The sequence below is a fragment of the Sus scrofa genome, chromosome 12, assembly GCF_000003025.6.
Source record: "Sus scrofa isolate TJ Tabasco breed Duroc chromosome 12, Sscrofa11.1, whole genome shotgun sequence".
Classification (NCBI taxonomy): Eukaryota; Metazoa; Chordata; class Mammalia; order Artiodactyla; family Suidae; genus Sus; species Sus scrofa.
The window spans coordinates 52,885,879-52,907,869 of NC_010454.4; the positions used below are offsets into that span (position 1 = coordinate 52,885,879).

The 21,991-nt window shown below is 47.4% G+C and overlaps 1 protein-coding gene across 1 annotated transcript; it reads right to left on the reverse strand.

Moving 5' to 3' along the window:
- FXR2 (FMR1 autosomal homolog 2) lies at positions 54-17,379 on the reverse strand. Its single transcript, XM_003131974.5, has 17 exons — positions 17,158-17,379; positions 9,601-9,653; positions 9,157-9,250; positions 8,667-8,738; positions 8,406-8,554; positions 8,050-8,143; positions 7,488-7,604; positions 4,198-4,368; positions 3,925-4,003; positions 3,302-3,411; positions 3,004-3,090; positions 2,483-2,705; positions 1,818-2,015; positions 1,524-1,724; positions 1,330-1,425; positions 1,098-1,198; positions 54-752 (listed from the first exon to the last, which is right to left on the reverse strand). Exons 4-17 carry the CDS (start codon positions 8,679-8,681, stop codon positions 657-659), a joined length of 1,737 nt encoding a protein of 578 aa, XP_003132022.3. The 5' UTR covers positions 8,682-8,738; positions 9,157-9,250; positions 9,601-9,653; positions 17,158-17,379; the 3' UTR covers positions 54-656.

Genomic DNA, 21,991 nt, shown 5'->3' on the forward strand with positions numbered 1-21,991 from the left:
TCATTCCTACACAGACAGACCAAACTGGCACAGGAAGGCGCAAGAACCAGAGAGCCATTTGGATTTTTTTATTCTCTTTTTAAATACTGTACAGTGAAAAATAAATACGCCTTCTCATCCACCAGACAAGGTTGGTCCCCCCTCCCCTGGGGGACCTTGTCACCCCCCTTCATACACACCCCTGGTTCTACTCCAAAACCTTCCCCATGCCTCCCACCCACTTAGACCCTTACTATCCCCGTCTTCCACAGTGATGAGGCCCCAGAAATGGGGGGTACAGGACGGGAGTAGGGATAGCAGGGGAACCCCCCTGAACTGTCACATCTGGGTGGGTCAAGGAGCACCCCGCACCAACAGGCGGAGAATGGGGGTGTTCAGAGAGAGATTGGGGCATTAGAGGATAAAGGCACATCCAGTCTGATGGGGAAGGAGAGAGGCTCCCCTTACCCTGGGGGTAGGGTGGACAAGAGGGAGGGGGTATGACCCTGTTACACACCCCTCCACTAGCTCCTGGAGGTTGGGGGGGACCCAAGCTGCTGTGCCACCCCCCTCCCCCCTAGATAAGAGCAGCTCCAGCGCAGGTCAGTCGGGCCTGTGAGGGCCATGGTGTTGGGCAGCAAGCGAGATGGAGAAGGGAGGGATGCGGGCTGGAGGGTTTATGAAACCCCATTCACCAAACTACCCAACTCCAGGGGGGCGGAGAGCTCCCCATTCTCTGAGGGGCCCTTAGGAAGCTTGCTGACAGAGTCACCCTGAGGGGGAAATGGGAAAGAAAACGGAGAGGACGAAAAGAGAAGGGTCAGTAGAAATCCAGGTAACGACAAGCCCCTACCGTCCCCTTGCGCCAGGCATCCGCTGACCCGGGGGTTGGTTCACCTGATGGGACTCTAGTCACATTTACTCAGATCCAGAAAATAAGAACCCAACTTTCCTTTCTCCTCTACTGAAACTTTCCAGTATTCTAAATGCAGCCTACACTCCGTCAGACACACCTTCTCTGCAATTTAGTAAGAGATTTCTTTGGCAGTTTTCTTGTGCCCCCCCTGCCCTAGAACAACAAAAAAGGAGGTAGGGGGAACTACATCTTGCTTGCCTACCTTCTGTCCTGAAAGAGAATCCTCTGAAGGTTTAGTGCGTTCCAGGGGTGGCCGCTGGCGGCTCTGAGACTCTGCTCGGGAGATATAGTCAGCCACAGTCACTGGGGAAGGCAGAGGACCGAGTTTCAGAAGGGACCCAGGTACCCGACCACTGAACCCCAAGCCCGAGAGTTCACAGGCTAGGAGGCAGCCTGTTCTCTGAGGAAGGAGCTGAGCCCCAGGGCTGGCTGACCTGGCTGACGGTCTCCACTGACAGAACCATCAGTCCGGTTACCACGGTTGCGGCGGCGGCGGCTCCGATTACGACGCTGGGGTCTTGACTCATCTTCTGTGGGGCAGGGAAAAACAAGAGCTGTGCATCAATCTCCCACCTCTCAATTCTTGCCCAGTTCTAATTTTTCGGACCCAGGTACACCCCTTACTTACCCAGGCCATTCTCTGTCATGCTGGGCCCGTCAGACTCTAGGCCTCCATCCATGACAGTCCTGTCTTCATCAGTGCGGCGGCGGCGGGAGCGGCGGCGCCTGGCACTTGCTGGGGGGGGTTCCCCTGGCTCTGAATCAACTGGGGGCTCCGGTTCAGATGTGTCCAGTAGGCTGTAGGGATTACTGTCTGGGTCTTTCAGCACTGGTTAGAGGAAGAAGAGTTAGGAGTCAGGTGCCATCACCGCATCCTTCCTTTTGGCGCACATTCACAAACCCAGCTGTTTGCTTCTGGTACCTGAGCTGATAGACGAAGAGTTGTATCTCGAGGTGGGCCGGGGGGCAGGCGGGGGTCCCCTACCCCGGCCCCCAACAGGCCGCCTCCGGCTTTCTTCCGACCGAGTCGGGGGATCCCTGTCACCGGGCCCAGCTCGGCTGAGCTCCTCCCTCTTCTCTGACTCCGTCTCAGAAGCTGTAGATGGGTCTGAGCTGGGGCCTGACGAACACCAACACAGTGAGGTTCAATCAGGGTCACTCTCCCTACCCCAGGATCCATCACAGCCTCCAGGCTGAAGACTCTCTCTCTCCTAAGTCCTCCAGCCAATCACTTTGTTTTCTTCCTTTTTTTCTTTTTGGTCTTTTTAGGGCTACACCCACGGCATACGGAAGTTCCCAAGCTAAGGGTCGAATTGGAGCTGCAGCTGCCTACGTGGCCACAGCAACTCGGGATCCAAGCCTCTGCAACCTACACCACAGGTCACGGCAACACCGGATCCTTAACCCACTGGGCAAGGCCAGGGACTGAACACGCATCCTCATGGATACTAGTTGGGTTCGTTACCAGAGACACAACAGGAACTCCACTTTTTCATCTTCTCTATCACCCTTTCCTCAAGCTTCCACCCAGACCTCTGCCCCCGCCCACCACCACTGCCCTGCCTCCCTCTCCCATAGCCGGCTCACCATAGGCAGGACCGCCTGTCCTCCGGCCCCGGCCCCGGCCCCCATAGCTGCCCCCATAGGTTCGTGTGGTGTGGAGAGAGGAGGAAGAGCTCTCGTCCGTGGTATATCCAGCCTTGTCACTGCCACCGCTGCCCCGCCCACTCCCAGGAGGGCGAAAGCCCAGCCCAATCTGCCGAAGCTGTTCATCAATCTGCAGCCTCTCCAGGCGAAGCTGCTCCACCTCCTGGTTGGGCAGAAGTCAGAGAAAAAACAAGGAAGGAGAAAAAAGTATAAGCTCAACAACAGCCTCTCTGCATGCTTCTCTGCCCTGACTGTCCCTACATATCTGAACTCTCAGGAATGCAAGAAGGCTTAACACAGAAAATTCTGGAATCCAGCCCCACAGCCCCAAGTTTCCACCCCATGGTTTCTGTTCTACTCAGACACAAACTGGGAAGCATCACTTTTAACTTTTTCCACCAGCATCCTTAGTCCCCTTGTACACGCGGCTCTTTCCTCTCCCAGGCTTCCGGCTTGGGTACCTGCAGGTAGGAGAGGTGATATTCCAGCAGAGCCTGAGCATTGCTGATATTCTCTCGGGTGCCAACAAATATGAAGGGAACCATTCCCTGGAGAGCAGGGGGGAGGACAGACGGATTAGAAGGAGACTTAAATGAAGTGTAAGTCCACCCGAATGAGATCTTTCTGGGCTCTACGTCTACTAGGGGAAGTCAAAGTCCCGGTGCCCCAACCCCTAGAAAGTCCAGCCCTCAGAGAATGGCTTAGAGAATGATCCCATCTACTTTCAGAAACCAGTCTCTAGGTATAGCTGACCCATACCTCCTCCCTGGGGTTCTTCTTGTCATTATCACCTTCTACTCGAACCCTCACCACACCAGACTTATCCACAATCTCCTGGATCACTTTTCCATTCTTTCCAATCACTTTGCCTAAATGGATAAAGGAGAAATTAGGCCTTTAAAAAAAAAAAAAAAAAAAAAAAAGGAAAGAAAGAAGAGTAAAAACAGACAAGATAAACAGTCTTCCAGCTTTTTAATAATGATTCTGTTTAACAGTTCTCCTGCTTCTAGGCTTCTGGTGCATTTTCATAGGATAAAATATAACAATCCCTAGAAACCTGTTCTCCCATTTTTGTCACTCCTACTATAGACTGTTTGCTCTGTCCTTGCAAAACCGGAAGTTCACAGGGAGGCGCCAAGCCCAGAATCAATTTAAAGACTCTTGGAGTTCCCTCATGGCTCAGCAGATTAAGGATCCAGCATTGTCACTGCTGTGCTTCTGGTTATACCTGTGGCATGGGTTTGATCCCTGGCTCAGGAACTTCTGCATGCCACGGGAATGGCCAAAAATTAAAAAACAAAAACAAACAAAACAATGACTCTCACAACTGGTCCCTCACTATTTCTCTTACATACTTACATACACAGAGGTCTACAACTCACCAACCAGGTTCCTGGGTACTTGCACAGAGTCCTCAGAAAACTCAAGGTAGCTCCGGGCCTGTCGGCACGCCTCGGGAGTCTAAGAGAAGAGGGAAACGTCACTAATAACAGCGGACCTGGATCCCAAACAGTGATCTTCCTGCCACTTTCTATCTTGGGGAAAATATGCTGCCACCAAAGTCAGGGAGGGACTCACAACAGGTCTCCTTTCTGTTTAACACTCTCTTCTCTCTATTCCCTAAGGGACTGAGATGACAGGTATCTCTTGCTGACCTCCCCATAGATGCGGAAAGTGCAGGTCTCTTCACCCAATTCAATGGCAGTCACCCCAGGGACTTTTCGGGCCTGCTGGATGTTGGCACCGTGAGTCCCAATTGCCAGTCCCATCAGGTCCTCTCGCACTGTGAACTCCTCCTGGAAAGCTGCGGCCAGCTGCTTACTTGTCTGAAAGATAAAGACACTGGACTATAGGAATCACAGTGGTGAAATCTCAGAACACCATCCCAGGTACCTGATACTTCACATAATAATAAAAAGAAAAAAAATGTATGAAAGAAAACCAGAATTCCCTGGGAGTCTGCTGACCACTAGGACCTGTGTGGAGAACTTGGGAACTTTTTGTTTCACTCCTAACTTCCAAACACCAATGGCTTGGCGAGGAGGGAAGGTAATGACCGCAGAATTTGGGCAAGGAGCCCAACAAAACATACTCTCTGTGCCTCTATTCTGCCATCTCCTAAATGATTACACCCAACCTACCCCATTCCCGCACTAACAAGGGGATTAAATAAGGTTGGCGTTAAAGAAGACTCTTCACAAGGTAAATGCAATTGTAAGGAACTATTTACCTTATCCAAACCCCAAAAGAAAAATCTATGTCGATGGAGTTCCTATCATGGCTCAGTGGTTAACGAATCCGACTAAGGACCATGAGGTTGCGGGTTCGATCCCTGGCCTCGCTCAGCGAGTTAAGAATCCAGCATTGCCATGAGCTGTGTTGTAGGTTGCAGACGCAGCTCAGATCCCACGTGGCTGTGGCTGTGGTGTAGGCAGGTGGCTACAGCTCCAATTGGACCCCTAGCCTGGGAACCTCCATATGTCTATAAAGTGCAGCCCTAGAAAAGGCAAAAAAAAAAAGAAAGAAAAAGAAATCTAAGCTGAGTAGAAAGCAAAAAGTTAAGAAAAGCATAGGAGTTCTTGTTGTGGTTCAGCAGGTTAAGAACCCAACTAGTGTCAGTGATACTGTAGGTTCAATCCCCAGCCTTGCTCAGTGGGTTAAAGGATCTTGCATGACTGCAGGCTGCACCCTAGATCACAGAGGCTGGGACTGTGGTGCAGGCTGGCAGCTGTGGCTCCAATTTGACCCCTAGCCTGGGAACCTCCATATGCTGTGGGTGTGGCCCTAAAAAGATGAAAGAAAAGCATAAAAAGAGGTTATGGAACACCTACTACCACTTCGTTTCTGAACCAGTCCTTAGAGGAATACCTGAGTACAAGGGCAGGGAAAGGTTCCGGAAAAGTCGGTCCTGAGGGAAGGACTGGGGGTTTGGGATTGCCATAGGCACCCTACTGTATGTGGAATGGATGGCCAACGGGGACCTGCTGTAGATATAGCACAGGGAACTCTACCCAATATTCTGTGACAACCTATATAGGAAAAGAATCTATAAAAGAATGGATATGTGTATATGTATCACTGAAACTTTTTGTTGTACAACAGAAATTATCACAACATTGTAAATCAACTATACTTCAATAAAACTTTTGGAAAAAAAAAAGCAAACAAACAAACAGTGAAAAGAGTGAGTTCTACATAGGAAGTACCAAATAGGAAAATTATCTGAAAAGGGACATTCCCAGGTCACAATCCACTACTCCCTACTTCTAACATGGATGAAGTTGAATTATATAGAAAGAAGAGAAAGCTGGAAAAAGGAACTGAGTTGGGTGTTCAAAAGCACTGAGTTTGGGAGGGTGGGGACAGGATCTATAATGATTTCTAGAGAAGTTTGCCAAAGGTCTTATTTCTTAAATTGCCTGATGGGTACAAGGTGACTGTATTATTTCTTATCAGAAACAAAGACATAGACTTATTCTTAAGACTTTGCACCTATGGTTACTTTAGCTCTCTGGTATTCTTCACCACACAGATCAATACAGCCAGGTCCCAGGAGAGAAGAATACTGTCATCCAGGCAATCTGCTCATTGGGAACTGGAGCAGATACAGTTTGTATTTTATCTGGGGGTAATGGTGAATTTTTAACTGCCAGTGCCCTGAGCAGCATTCCTGGAGAAGCAAAAAAATGACCATAGAACAGAATTTGCACGGGCTCCCAAAAATATCACTACACTTGATTAAAAGGAAATGGATGGAGTTCCCATCATGGGGCAGTGGTTAACGAATCCGACTAGGAACCATGAGGTGGCGGGTTCGATCCCTGGCCTTGTTCAGTGGGTTAAGGATCCAGCATTGCCATGAGCTGTGGTGTAGGTTACAGATGCGGCTCGGATCCCACACTGCTGCGGCTCTGGTGTAGTCCGGCGGCTACAGCTCTGATTAGACCCCTAGCCTGGGAACCTCCATATGCCGCGGGAAGCGGCCCTAGAAAAGGCAAAAAAACAAAAATTAAAAATTAAAATTAAAAAATTTAAAAAATTAAAAATTAAAAAAATAAAAGGAAATGGTGTGAGTGTGTGCATGCTATTCATTCAGCATCGCACACTGCCTAGGAAATCTGACCATCACAAGATGTCAGAACTCAAAAAGACCCTGTAGAAATACTCTAGGAGTTCCTGTCATGGCTCACTGGAAACGAATCTGACTAGCATCCATGAGGACACAGGTTCAATCCCTGTTGCTGTGAGGTGTGGTGTAGGTCACAGACGTGGCTTGGATCTGGCATCACTGTGCCTGTGGTGCAGGCTGGCAGCTACAGCTCCGATTCGACGCCTAGCCCGGGAACCTCCATATGCTGCAGGTATGGCCCTAAAAAGCAAAAAAAAAAAACCTAAAACAAAAAAACACAAAACTCTACTCTAGTTCAACTACTTCACCATCACGTAAAGAAGAGAAAGCTAAAAAAAATTAAAAAGAAGAGAAAGCTCACTGAAATCCAATTATCTGCTGAAGGGCAATTATTTGCCAAAGCAAGACTTAGGATTCCAAGTCCAGTCGTCTTGCCAGTGTGCACATGGCTCTCAAACATCCCACAAAGCAGTTTGGTTCCCAGAGGTAAATCAGGGGGTGGCCTGTGGAGGTGAAAGTGATGATACCCTCTCCAACTTTTGGACAGAGCTGCTCTAATTGATCCGTAAAGCACTGTGCTTTCATGTAAAATTTCACTTGATCAAAAGGGTCCCATAGCTTTAAAAAAAAAGAGCCTGTACTAAAACATGATGGCGCTCTGCCATCTGGAGGAGTCTGGGATAAAACAGCAGACCCAGGTTAAATGGCCCAGAAAGACCTTAATCTCTGTTCTGCAAACACAGGGGCATGGGTGGAGAATGGGGTGGGAGGGAGGAGAACACCACCACCCAGCAGTAAAAAGGGCTTAAAACTTACCTCTAGGTGCTTGGTAGCTTCCTCATTGCGGGACATGAGCAGCAGTTTGGTGCGCAGGCTTCGGAAATGCATATCCCCCAGCAGGGATGCCCGTTTCACAGGAGCTTCTGTGGTTGACTGGAAAGAAGACAATGGAAAGGCCATTAAAATGGACTGAATGCACATTGGAAGAGAGCCAGGAACTGGGAATCAGGATGCCTGAGTCTCTGAAAAAGAATGGATGTTAAGAAACAAATCGTGTCAGTCTCACAAGGACCTACTACATGGGCGCCTAAGGGAAGGATTTTAAGTAGCAAACACAGGTGAGAATCACATGTTTTTGAGAGTCCAAATATGCAAGAGAGGGTCCCTAGCCCAGACTGTAATACGATGGTCAGGTAGGAAAAAAACTAAGGTCACACGTGAGAAAGACTAAGGAAACATAGGCTAACCCGAGCCCACAAGGGTCTGGAGCTATACAGTCCTCTCTGCCAAATAAATATAAGCACATTTTAGCTCTTCCTTCTTGCAAAGGATTAAAAGGGGAGTGGGCTTAGGTGAAATTCAGGCAGAATAAACTCACCAGAATGAAGAGCTCACTATTTGTGATGTTGAGAAAGATACAGTTGGCTCCCAATGCTTTCTTGAACTCTTTATGGACATTTTCATTGGAGCAGCTGCAGGGAAAGAGGACAGTGCTCAGAGGGCAGAGTGCAGAGTTGAAGGTTCAGGGGAGAGAGAAAGAGGGGACTGAGAAAAATAAGAGGGACTTGAGTAAAAGAACAGGGATGAGGAAGCAGGGGAACTGGGAGCAAAAAGGGCTCTAGAGGGCCACGGGAACAACAAAGAACACTGAAACTGGAAGCAGCGCCTGGGAGAAACAAGGGCAGCGATGAGGACCATAAAGAGGCCCCCACTCCCAACATCCCCAACACTCACGCCTCTCTCAGATCCTCAGGCACAGCCATGGTCACCTTGAAGAAGCTGCCTTTGGTTGCAAGGGGATTGGGATTAACTGGCCGAAGCCGTTCCAGGGTGACAATCTCATTGTAAGTGGCATCACAGGCAGCATATTCAATGACATAGAACTGGCAGGAGGAAGAAGAGAAAGAAACTATGGATGACCTGAGTCTCCATCTCCCACCTTTCTTCCCCTAAAATGGGTTTGGTAGCTCTGCAAAGACCTTCACAACCACTCACATCTCCCTTCATCATCCGCACTCGGGCCAGCCACCAGCCGCAAGGTTCTTGCTCATTGGCTCGAGAATAAACCTGAAGAGAAGAGAAGTTCAAAATAAAAGAGAATTGAGGACCATCCAAAAACATCAAGAATGGAGTAAACATTAAGACACGTGAGAGGCATCCTAAACTAAGATAAAGGAAACCAGAGGAAGGAGCTGCTAATTAAAATCAGAGGGCTCTGGACTTTAGATGCTGTTGTTATACAGAGAGAACTGAATCCCCTGAAACTGGGAAGCTCCCTGAGAGCTTGGCTGCATCACACAGTGACGGACAGAGAACTGCTGCATTTCACTCTCCCACAGGCTGCCCAGCTCAATGAAGCAGCTTAGCTTAGGAAGGAAGGAGAGTGAGCCACAGTGGCGGGGCCAGGATACCGGCATCAGGATAAGGGAGATGCAGAATCCTGGGAAAAGCGACATTTAGCAAGGGAGGACGCCATGGTCCTTACCTCCACCTCATCCCCTTCTGTAATCTCCTTATTATAGTCAGCTGGCGGTGGTAGCCGGACGTCCCCAAAAGGAATCTGTCTCTCACTCTGCCAGCTGCAAGGGAAACGGTGATACGAAAGCTATTCAGGCTCTGCACTTGTCCATTTCTTCAGGAAGAGGCTACTTCCTCCACTGTGCATTTTCTACCCTCCCTGGTGATTAGGCGCTAAACCCCAGGCCCTCCTCCATAATGGTGTCTCTCATCTCTTGCGAGAACCTAAATACTGAGTCAAATGCCCCCCGATCCTCACATTTCGGCCCTTTCCTCTCCTGTGATCCAGAGAAGTTGCCCACCCAAACCCTTGGCTCTCCCCCACCTATTACATGCCTCATGGGATTCAGCCGCCCCCGCTTCTCCACTCTCCTTCTAGGACCTACTGGATTCTCTATTCCCAAGGTCTTACTTGTTTTCAAAGAAGATGGTGACAGAGTCTTCATGGACATCCTTCACAAAGCCCTAGAATGGATTTGAGAACAATGAAAAAAAAGAAAAAGAAAATGACAATTTACCACAACCTCAGCTATGAAGGGAACAGACACTTTTGGAATTTTAGACTGGGACACAAGCAATCTAAAAGCAGGGACAAAAAAGCTGTATTGGGGAAGGAATGTGAATGTTGAAGTTGCAAAAAAAGAAATAATATTCCACGAAAAAAGATGTGGCAAAATCCAGTAAGTTGAGAGAGAAATTAAGTAGAAGGGAGAAACATCACCTACATCACAACAGCCTGGAAACTAGTGGACTCCTATGGCTCCCACAGGGGCCTCCATATCTGTCTGCCTCCTGCTGTGCTGAGCAGCTTGCCAGAGTTCAATTAAAATACCAACAACATTCAGCAAAGCTAAGAATATCCCATGAGACAGTGTGAGGCTGCCCTGGAACACCTAAAGGACATCAGGATCTGCCAAGAGAAAAGGGTCTAGCTCCCTAACACAGCAAACTTGGTGGCTAGAAGACTGGGTCCTAAGGAGATAATCGCAACACTGGAGAAGTTCAAAATGAACACAATTTATGGCAGGAAAAAATAGAATTTAAAAGATGTGAGGGAGTCAGACCATAACATGGGGTTTAGCATGTTCGACTAGAGTCCCTCTCCCCTGCAAATAAAATCACTTTTATGTTTAAAAAAAAAAAAAAAAAAAAAAAAAAAAAAAAAAAAGATGTGAGACTTGGACACTGCTAAGAAACTGGAAAGGAATTCCTACTGTAGCACATCGGGATCAGCTCAGCAGTGTCTCTGGAGCCCTGGGACACAGGTTCAATTACCGGCCCAGCACGAGGATCTGGCTTTGCAGCTAAGGCTGCAACTGTGGCTGGGATCTGATCCCTGGCCCAGGAACTCTGTGTGCTTCAGGCAGCCAAAAAAGGAAAAAAATAAAAAGAAACTGAAACAACACCAAACTTGAGATCATGACAAGAGAAGGAACAGGGATGACTGAATAGCTGGTCTACCTATTTTCTATGACTCACTGAGGAAGCCAAAGCTATCCATTTAATCCTATATTCCCAATTTTGCTACAGTCTCTCTTTATTTTTCAAAAACTCAAAATTAGAGATTGCTTATTTTGATAAAGTCCAATTTATCAATATGCTCTTTTGTTAACTGAGCTTAACGCCACAGCCACAGCAACACAAGATCCAAGCTATGTCTGCAACCTAGGACCAAAGATTGTGGCAACACCAGATCCTTAACCCACTGATCGAGGCCAGGGGTCAAACCCATGTGCTCATGGATACTAGTCAGGTTCGTTACAGCTGAGCCACGACAGGAACTTCAGTTTTATAGTTTTTTACATTTAGGTGTAAAAAAATTTTGAGCGAAATTTTGTATATGGTGCAAGATATCATCATAAAAAAGGTTGTTTTTTTTACATATGGATATCCAGTTCTTTGATCACCATTTGTTGAAAGACTATCCACTATCTGAGCTATCTGCTGAATTGTCTTTTCACTTTGTAAAAATCAGAAAATGGGAGTTCCCGTCGTGGCGCAGTGGTTAACGAATCCGACTAGGAACCATGAGGTTGCAGGTTCGGTCCCTGCCCTTGCTCAGTGGGTTAACGATCCGGCGTTGCCGTGAGCTGTGGTGTAGGTTGCAGATGTGGCTCGGATCCCGCATTGCTGTGGCTCTGGCGTAGGCCGGTGGCTACAGCTCCGATTCAACCCCTAGCCTGGGAACCTCCATATGCCGCGGGAGCGGCCCAAGAAATAGCAACAACAACAAAAAACAAAAAAAAAAAAAAAAAAAAAAAATCAGAAAATGCAGGGAGTTCCCACTGTAGTGTAGTGGGCTAAGGACCTGGCTTTGCCTCTGAGGCAGTGAGGATTAGATCCCTAGCTAGGCACGGTGGGTTAAGGATCTGGTTCTGCTTCAGCTGTGGCTCAGATTCAGTCCCTGGCCGGGAACTTCCATACACTGCAGGTATAGTCAAAAAAAAAACCAGAAAATGCAAATTAATGGATAATGACAGCAGATTAGTGATTGGTGGAAGACTTTTTGGAGTGATAGAAATGTTGGTTATCTTGGGGTTCCTGCTGTGGCTCAGTGGTTAATGAATCCGACTAGGAACCATGAGGTTGTGGGTTCAATCCCGGGCCTTGCTCAATGGGTTAAGGATCCGGCGTTGCTGTGAGCTGTGGTGTACGTTGCAGACGAGGCTCAGATCCCACGTTGCTGTGGCTGCAGTGTAGCTCCAATTCGACCCCTAGCCTGGGAACCTCCATATGCTGTGGGAGCAGCCCTAGAAATGGCAAAAAAGACAAAAAGAAAAAAAAAGTTGGCTATCTTGATTGTAGAGATGATTTGCTCACATATATATATCTTAATATATATCAAAATCTAACCTATATATATATATAATCAAAACCTAATCTCTCTCTCTATATATATATAGCAAAACCTATGTATACTAAAATATGTATACTTCACTGCATATCAATTACGGCTCATTAAAGCTTTTTTAAAAATTAGGGGTTTCAGGAATCCCCTGGTAGCCTAGTGGTTAAGGACCCATCATTACCACCACTGTGGCTTGGGTCACTGATGTGGCATGGGTTTGATCCCTGACCTGGGAACTTCCACATGCTATGGGTGTGGCCAAAAAAATTAGAGGTTCAAAAAACTAATATATAAGAACTATTCCTGAGCTTTGCAGGTTGGAACCAAATATGAGCTTAGAAAACACCAAAAATGGGAACTCCTGTCGCGGCTCAGCAGAAACAAATCTGAATGGCATCCACGAGGACACAGGTTCCATCCTGGTCTTATCAGTGGGTTAACTGATCCAGCGCTGCCATGAGCCGTGGCATAGGTTGCAGACACGGCTCAGATCTAGCATGGCTGTGGCTGTGGCATAGGCCCGCAGCTACAGCTCAATTCAACCCCTAGCCTGGGAACCTCTTGTGCCCTAGGGTGCGGGGGCCCTCCCCAAAAAAACACCAAAAATGCATACTTGTGTCACCTCAAAGAACTGGTAAATCAAAAACACTTTAATACACTGCTGTTTCCTTATGGTGGAAAAATTTTTAATTTCTTTTTCTTTTATGGCCACACCTTGGCACATGGATGTTCCTGTGCCAGAGATCAAAACTAAGCCACAGCTGTGACCTATGCTGCAAATTCTGGATCCTTTAACCCACTACACCGGGCCAGGGTTTGAACTTGCACCTCTGCAGTGACTTGAGCTGCTATAGTCAGATTCTTAACCCATTGTGCCACATTGGGAACTCCCTAAATTCAGTCTTCACCAGCCATCTTTCTTTCTTTCTTTTTTTTTTTTTTTGCTTTTTCTAGGGCCGCACCTGCGGCTAATGGAGGTTCCTGGGCTGGGATGGAATGGGAGCTACAGCTGCTGGCCTACGCCACAGGCACAGCAACACCAGATTCGAGCTGCATCTATAGTCTCTACCACAGATCATGGCGATGCCAGATCCTTAACCCACTGAGCGAGGCCAGGGATTGAACCCGCAACCTCATGGTTCCCAGTTGGATTTGTTTCCGCTGTGCCACTACAGGAACTCCCATCTTTCTCTTCTTTCAGGGAAGAATCTTGTTACAGAGTCTACTTGGAGCCTTACTACTGCCTAAGACATCAGTACTCTTGGTACTGCCTAGCCTCTTTCTCACCCAGGCTTCAGCTTTCTCTGTGATTCCCTTCCTTGGAAATTTTTTTCCACTCTTCATGTGGCTCCCTCATTACCCATCCCTACTATCCCCCACTCAAGTCCAAGGCACTTTTACTCCACTACTTGCCTGCGTCCCTCTTCCCTTTTGGGTTCTTCGTCCCTCTTCCCTTTTGGGTTCTTCAAGGCCTCAGCTCTTTCTTTTTTCCCCTCTTTTTTTTCCTCAGCTACTTTTTCAGTGTCCCTCTCCCCTCCTCCCACAACCACTATTTTATCTCTTCCCTCCTCTTTTCTCCCTTTATAAGGAAGGGTTGGTCTGGATTTCTATAAACCAGCCTCCTCAGCTGACTTTATCAATTCTTTATCCAAAATGTCTACCTCTAAACTTTAGAAATAGTTTGTCAGGAGAGAGTTAGCTATTTTCAAAACATTTTAGGGATGAGATAAAACACAATGGAAAAGAGAATGGCTTGCCTGCCTTTGTGAGCCCCATTCCTAGATATGCTCATTCTCAGAGGATACTCTAAAGCTCTAATCCAATTCTCCTCCAACATGTCAGGGTCGGCCCTCAGGCAGAGGCAGCAATATTAGCCTGGTTTTTCCAGCTACCATGATCCCAAGGCAGAAATGCAAAGCTCAGAATGCAGTTTCCCCTTACATTACTCAGCAGTTCAACCAAACGTCACTCACTCTTATGCTTCTAGGGTTCTTTTCCTTCAAAGGTTCTCCAAAACAAGCTTTCTCCTCAACTTCATATTCCAATTCAGTCTCTGCTCCTTAATTCCACCCACATCACCCCAGTTTTTCTCCTCCAAAGATACCAGTGGTAGAAGGCAAGCTCTAGTTCTGCTCAGTCTATGCTCATTGAGAAGATAAGCAGGGGAGTGCAAGAGCAGTTGAGTGGATCTCTAGAAAGCTACCTAGGTCCAAAGGATATCAGTGGCCATGGTATACAGGGCTTTGGCTTACAGGGCCTAGGACTAGACAGAGGAAGAGAGCACTAGGTTCCCAAGTACTTGCGTTTCCTCAAATTAGAAGATATAAAATTAGTTCCCACCTTCAACATATCTTCTAATCCTGGGTTCTCAAAATAAAGGAGGGCGTTCTACGAGAAAGTAAGGAAAACTCATGTGCTGAAGCTAAGGATATTCCTTAGCAAAAGAATAGGAATTAGGATATCCCGGTAAGGTCTGGAAAATTGGATTATTGTGCCCTGGGAGGTGAAGAGTATTTCATCCGAGAGACTACACTTTAAAGAATAAGATACCTTAAGTTCTGACAGAAGAGGAAGAGTTGATGGGATAGCTATAAGAAAACTCAGATCCCTAATCTGACATTTGCAGTTCTATCCTGGGAGAAGATCAACAACAAGACCCAATTCTGACACCGATGAAAAGAACCTTCCCAAATATATAGTTCCAGAAGCAACGTGAAGACTCCTTGAACCACAGTGAAGTTTGCTGAGTCATGAATATTAAATCAGTAACAAGGTCAGATTGGGTAAGTATCTATATGGCACTGAAAGTTGAAGAAAGCCTAGTCTGAATTTAAGGATCTATTGTTTTCAACTGCAGCGTGGAGCAGAAAATGCTAAGTGGCCAGAACACAAAATCCACATTGCATGGCTTTCAGTTCAACTCCGAACTCTACTCTCAGATTCAAAGCATCCTATCCCCAATTCACTCAATCACAACTATCACTGCCATAGCCCACAGGAAAAAAGGGAAAGATGTAGAGATTTTCTCTTGGACACTTGGATGTGGAAAGGACTTCCCAGCAGTCTCACACAGTTAATTTGAACTGGTTATCAATCTCTCCCGCTGTGCTTGGCTCCTATGCTTCTTAGAACAAAAGCAAACATCATATCTTGATCTCAGACTCAATTTAAGAATCCTTTTTCTTGGGGGTGCAAGGACCCAGATGCAGGACAAGATACTGTGGGAAATAAGGCTAAAATTTATTATTTCAACAAAGGTAATACAAGTTTTGGGGAAAAGGATATAAGAGACAAATGTACTCTATCAGAATCTGAAAGGAATTAAGAGACTTTGCCAAGGGAAACAAATGCAATAGAGGAAGGCTAGAAGAAAAAGTCCCATGAGTTAGGAAAGTATGTAGAAAAAAATGACAGAAGGGATCAGCTGGGAGCTTCCTTCTCCCATTTCAAGAGAGTAATGGAATAGGTAGTTCCTGGGATTACACAGGAATATAGAAATATTAGGATAAAAAAAGCAAGACTTAAATCGAGAGGATAAGATGGACTGTGGGTAACTAAAGGCACTGAAGAATATAAAGAAAAATGGTGAGGAAAGTAAGGCAGAAATAAACAGGCATTTGGACTCAGTTAAAAGATGACTACACTGAACTTACCAAGTGAAGCTGGGGCAGAAACTTTCTACTCCAAGGGCAAATATGAGACCCTTTCCAGTTATAACAAGATATGACTTCACAGGGAAGGAGCTGGAGAAAGTCATTTCCAAGGGCACAAAGCTGGAGACGTCTCTTATAGGAGGAAAAGCTTGGGGGAAATTGAAGGAAAGGGGGGCTCTTCTCCTCAAAAGTGATGTTACAAAAAGGTATCTCTGAGCTTGCTCCTCAGGGTAAAAGAAAGACTAAGACAGGAATCAGGAAAGTCTCTGGAACAATTGCAGGCATAAAGTCCAAAGAGGTTCAAAATAACAAGAGTAAGATCAGTCACATAAAGAAAAATGCCTGAGAGGCAATTGGGGTCTCCCTCTGGCTTAATCTAAGTGGGAAAACCCCTCCTACAAAAAAAAAAAAATGGATTCAGAACAGATAAAGAAGGCGATAATAAAAGGAGTTCTAAAAAACCAAATCCCAGGCAACGGAGGGAGCTGAAATAAGTAAACAATGATCTTTTAAAGATAGTCAGCTGCTCCTAAAAAAAAAAAAAAAAAAAAAAAAAAAGGAAAGAAAGAAAAAAAAAGGCTATCAGATTCCCAAATTGGGTGAGTTGGCTAAAAGTCTTCCAGAAGTGGAAAGAAATGCTTTAAATAAACAGAGAATCCTCATGAGAGCCCCTTTTAGAGATCAGGGCTATGAAGCTCACACTCCTTAGGATGAAACTATCCGAAGGATCTAAATGTATCCGAGGTCAAAGTGAGATGACAAACACAAAACCACCCCTAGGGAGAACGGTAGACCAGCTAATCTTGGAATAAAGGGGTGGGGTGAGAGACTTGTGAAAAGATGCCACCTTATGGCTACGAGGCAACTTGACTGGTACAGCCCAGAGTTCCTGAGGTCAAAGATACTAAATGTCATAAACAGATTCTGACCGTTTCTCCTTGGGTTGGGAACAGAAATATAAGATGAAAGTGGGGTGAGTCTTTCAGAGCCAGTAGGCAGAGGCCTCTCCGAGGAAGATGAAAGGATCTAATATGGGACGGCCTTCCCAAGGGGGCAATAGGGGAGAATAAAGAGAATTCTCCATGTGCTAGGACTGTGGGGAAGACGTGATGAAGATCTAAGGTATGTCTTCTACTAGGAGACAGGAAAAGTCAATGAGACGCTGGGTAAATGGGGTCTCTTCTGGGAGGTGGGGGGGGGGCGCTGATCTAAGCACAATTAATACCCTGATGTTCTTTCCTGAGATGCGGGTGAAGGCAGGCGGAATAGACGGGCCAAACATAAGACGAAGGGGTTTAAGTTCCAGAGGTCTCCCCCCCCACCACCCCGAGGGCTGCGGGTGGGAGCAGGTCTAAGGCTCTAAGGGTCGGGGCTTAGCTCCAGAACCTCAATGCCGCCCCACTCTTCCCCGCTCCGGCTGGAGAGAAGGGGCTGAAGACCCGCGTTCCTGGCCGGCGCGCCGCCTCACCTTGTAGAAGGCCCCGTTGGAGCCGCGCACCTCGACGGGCAGTCCCGGCTCCACATCCCCCCCGAGGCCAGGCCGCCCATGGCGCCGCCACCGCCTCCGACTCCCCCGGCGGCGGCTGCAGCAGCGCTCTGAGTACGGGCCGGGCCAGGTCCCCGGCGTCTCCCCGGAGGAGGAGCCGGAGGGGGAGCCGCGGGGGGCGGGAGCCGGGCCGGCCCCACGGCGGCCCTGCCACAGCCAACGAGCAGGGGGCCGGGGCCGGGCCGCTCCCCGTCCGCCGCCGCCGCCTTGGTCTCCGCCACCGTGAGGGAATCGGCCGCCGCCGCCGCTGCCTTCGTCACCTCAGCTTCCGCCCGCCGCCGCCCCCGCTGCTGCCTCAGTCCCGGGACCCGCTGCTGCCGCTGCCGCTCCACGGCCTCCACCTCCCCCTGCCGCCGCCGCCTACTGCGCAGGCGCACCGGGCACCCGCCCGCCGCGCGCGGGCCCCGAGGGCCACGGCGCAGGCGTCAAGGCTGGCGACCCAGCTCGCGCTCGCCAGCGCACCAGGGCTTCCACACTTCTTTTCACTCTCTCGCGCCCCCTCCTGGTCGCGTACTTGCGCTTGCGCAGAACCAGACTGGCTCTCTTTCTCCGTCCCCCCCACCATTCCACCGCCCCCATCTCTTCCTTTCCCCGCCCCACAACACTGAGAGCTAACCAATCATGGGGAGGGAGGGACCGAGCTCACTCAATCGGATTGGATTTCTGCTGCTCCAGGTCAGACCACACCCCCTTCACCACAGTGCACTCCACCGGGCTTGAACAAGTTAGGGATGGGCATGCGCCTGAATGATTGCTTGGTCACTTTCCCCACCTTTGTCTTTCTTGGTGCGCACGCTCCAAATGGGAAAAAAAAAAAAGTCGAAATGCCCCCCCAAAAAAGAGCCTGGTGCGCATGCGCCGGGTTTTACGGTCCACACGCCAGTCTGGACTCTTCTGATCGCCTGTAACTGTGCGATGAGGTTAAAGTCTTCTTGCCTTAAGAAGATTCTGATCATGCATATGATGAAAGGTTAGAAAAGAATTTCAAGGCAGTACCAAAAGGCAAATGCAACTTAGGTTATTAGCACAAGATTTGAATCTAAGTGTTGAGGATATTCAAAATAGGAAATATTAGTACAGAGAAAGGATGGTAGAGGGAAAACTTTGGATTCTTAAACCAAGGTAAGTAAGAAATTTAGGTAGAAGTGAATAAAATAGCCCAGAAACTAGAATCCTGTGTTGTACAATTAATCATTTAACAAATATTTATTTAGCCCTCCCTGTGTTCCAATTACTGTGTTAAGTGGTAAAGATACAAAGACATAACGTCCCCAAAACAAGGATTTTATAACATATTGAGGAAGAGGCAGGCAGTTAAACAAGTTTAAACAAACAAGCGCATGGAGTCCATCTGAAGATGTGATAAAGGAATACAGTGGTGCAGAGGAGCAGAAAGAACATGTCCTTTGGGGAACCACAACTAGTTCAGAGCGTTTGGCTACACCCTGAAGTACTTGTAAATCAGATTATGGAGAATAGCTCTCTTTTATCAAAACTGGGGAGCCACTGAAAGATCTTAAGCAGTAGTATAATATCCTAAGATTTAGGAGTTCCCATCGTGGCTCAGTGGTTAAGGAATCCGACTAGGAACCACGAGGATGAAGGTTCGATCCCTGGCCTCAATCAGTGGGTTAAGGATCTGGTGTTGCCATGAGCTGTGGTGTAGGTCACAGACTTGGCTCGGATCTGGCGTTGCTGTGGCTGTGGCGCAGGCCAGTGGCTACAGCTCTGATTAGACCCCTAGCCTGGGAACCTCTATATGCTGTAGGTGCGGCCCTGAAAAGACCAAAAAAAAAAAAAAAAAAAAGAGTGCCGGAGACAGTAACTAGGGTGGCAGAAATGGTAGATTATCAGCAGTGATTCTGATAAGGAGAGAATTAGAGGAAATCAGTGGGTTTGGACTCAAGCAATTCGAGTGACTGAATTTTTTTTAGAAATGGCAGCATCATCAACTTCCAAGCCTCTGGCTCCAACAGTCCTCTCAGATTTGACTTTTGCTCTTTTCCATCTGCTCTAGTCATTGTTCACTTAGGCCAACGATGGGAGTGGGAAAGGGGGAAAACAGCATTTCAGATGGAGGAATGGCATGTGCAAAGAGAAGAGTACAGTGTATTTGAGATACTGAAGAGTCTAACTTGGTCAGAACTGACTTGCCGAGGAAATATGGCTGGACTAATATTTTAGGTAATGGAAGTTTTCTTGTGGAGCAGTGGGTCAAGGATCTAGCACTGTCATGCAGTGGTTGGGTCACTGCTGTGGCACTGGTCCGATCCTTGGCCTGGGGACTTCCATGTGCCACAGATGCAGCCAAAAAAACAAAATTTCAGGAGTTCCCATCATGGTGAAGCAGAAACAAATCCAACTAGAAACCATGAGGTTGTGGGTTCTATCCCTGGCCTCGATCAGTGGGTTAAGGATCCGGTGTTGCTTGTGGTGTAGGTCACAGATGTTTCTTGAATTTGGCATTGCTGTGGCTGTGGTGTAGGCCGGCAGCTAAAGCTCGGATTGGACCCCTAGCCTGGGAACATCTATATGCCGTGGGTGCAGCCCTAAAAAGACAAAAAGACCAAAAAAAAAAAAAGCTTCAGACAGTAGAGGTGTGGGCCAGAGCCTGGAAGGACTGGCCAGAGGTTTGGATTTTGTTTTCTTCTTTCTTTTTTTTTTTTTGGTCTTTTGTCTTTTCAGGGCTGCACCCTGGGCATACAGAGGTTTCTAGGCTAGGGATCTAATCGGAGCTACAGCTGCCGGCCTACGCCACAGCCACAGCAACGCAGCATCCTTGACCCACTAAGCGAGGCCAGGGATTGAACCAGCAACCTCATGGCTCCTAGTTGGATTCGTTTCTGCTGCACCACGACGGGAACTCCAGTTTTCTTTTTTCTTTTTCTTTTTAGGGCCACACCCACGGAACTATGAAAGTTCCCAGGCTTGGAGTCGAATGGGAGCTACACTGCTGGCCTGTAGGTGGAATCGGAGCTACAGCTGCTGGCCCACAGCCACAGCAACTCAGGATCTGAGCCTACTGCAGCCTGCTGTAGCTCACAGCAACACCTCGCTCCTTAACCCACTGAGCAAGGCTAGGGATCCAACCCACATCCTCATGGATATTAGTCAGATTCATTTCCGCAGAGCCACAACGGGGAACTCCCCCAGAAGTTTGGATATGGTGCTAAGAGCAGTGGGAGCCTGGGAGCCATGATAGGATTTTCAGCTGGCTTGTGTTTAAAACGAGATTACTCCAGTTGGACTGTTCAGGGTATGTCAACAGAAAGGCCCAGCTTGCATTAGGCTTGTAAATACTAGAGAGACTGGGAGAAAGATAGGAAGATGGATAGATTGATGATTTGATAGATACTGAAACTGGGGATTAAATCAAAGTTTATGGATTGAATGTTGAGATTGGTCCCAGACTCACTCCTCACCCAGCTCTGAGATTACCTATTACCAGGCTTACACCCTTCAGGGCAGGAGTCTGTGGTGTAGGTTGCAGATGCATCGTGGATCTGCCTGTTGATGTGGCTGTGGCGTGGGCCGGCAGCTACAGCTCCAATTGGACCCCTAGCCTGGGAACCTCTGTATGCCATGGGTACGGCCCTAAAAAGACCAAAAAAAAAAAAAAAAATTAACAGAGAAGGATGAGTACCTAGGTTCTAGGGAACAAAGCTGTCACCCCAAAAGAGGGGCAAAGGGAGTCCCTAGGATGGATTGGAAAGGGGATTCCACAGGGTAGCCTAAAGATCAGACCCTGCGCTGGAGCAGTTCTCAGGGCTCTGTGAGAAAGTTCTTCAAAATGGAATACATCAAATTCCTTACCTGTTTGCATATTCTTAGATGAGATTAATGCAACCAGGGGACAATTTGAGGAAAATTTACAGTACACAGAAAACTAAGCAAACATAGCAGACAAGGCAAATATTAATTCCAGGGAAGACAAAAATGGTGCAAGAAAGAAAAACCATCACAATCCACATAGTTCAACTGTGAAAAGCATTTGCATAATCATAGCACGTAAACCCGAAACAAAGATCCAACCAGGGTTAAATTGTTATATCGGAAGGATGGGAGGATAGGAAGTGGGGTGAGGTGATTGCCTGGGGTTGGAAAAAAGAGTTAGCAGTGGGAGGTCAATACTAATGCCTGAGGAGTTCCCTGGTGGCTTAGTAGGTTAAGGGCCTGGCATAGTCACTGTGGTAGCCCAGGAACTTCTGCATGCTTCAGGTGCGGTGGAAAAAAAAAAAATACTAATGCCTGAAACAAAAAACATCAAGAATTATCAATATCAGAGTTTCCATCATGGTGCAGTGGAAATGACTCTGACTAGGAACCATGAGGTTGCAGGTTCGATCCCCGGCCTCCCTCCTGACTAGGAACCATGAGGTTGCAGTTTCGATCCCCAGCCTCCCTCAGTGGGTTAAGGATTGGGGCATTCTTGCTACAAGCTGCAGCATAGGTCACAGATGTGGTTCAGATCCAGTGTTGCTGTGGCTGTGGCCTGGGACATATGGAAGTTCTGTATGTCACAAGTGTGACCTTAAAAAGAGAAAAAAATTTTTTGACTTTTTAAATAATGTACATCTATGATTAAAAAAATAATTATAACCCTATGGAAGTGGTGTTATTACAGAAGGAGGTTGGGAGATCAGTTAGGAGGCTCTGGCAATTTTTAAGGAGTGGTGATAGTGGAAATAGGGTTAGGGATGTGGACAGATTTGAGAGATATTTTAATTATTTATTTTATTTTATTTATTTATTTTGT

Bases quoted from the DNA above. Each gene is read 5' to 3' on its own strand.
- FXR2 (XM_003131974.5), bottom strand. The intron at 8,144-8,405 runs GTGAGTGTTGGG...CTTTCCCTGCAG, and splicing joins CCTGAGGATCTGAGAGAGGC to CTGCTCCAATGAAAATGTCC. The intron at 4,004-4,197 runs GTCAGCAAGAGA...CTCTTCTCTTAG, and splicing joins CTTTCCGCATCTATGGGGAG to ACTCCCGAGGCGTGCCGACA.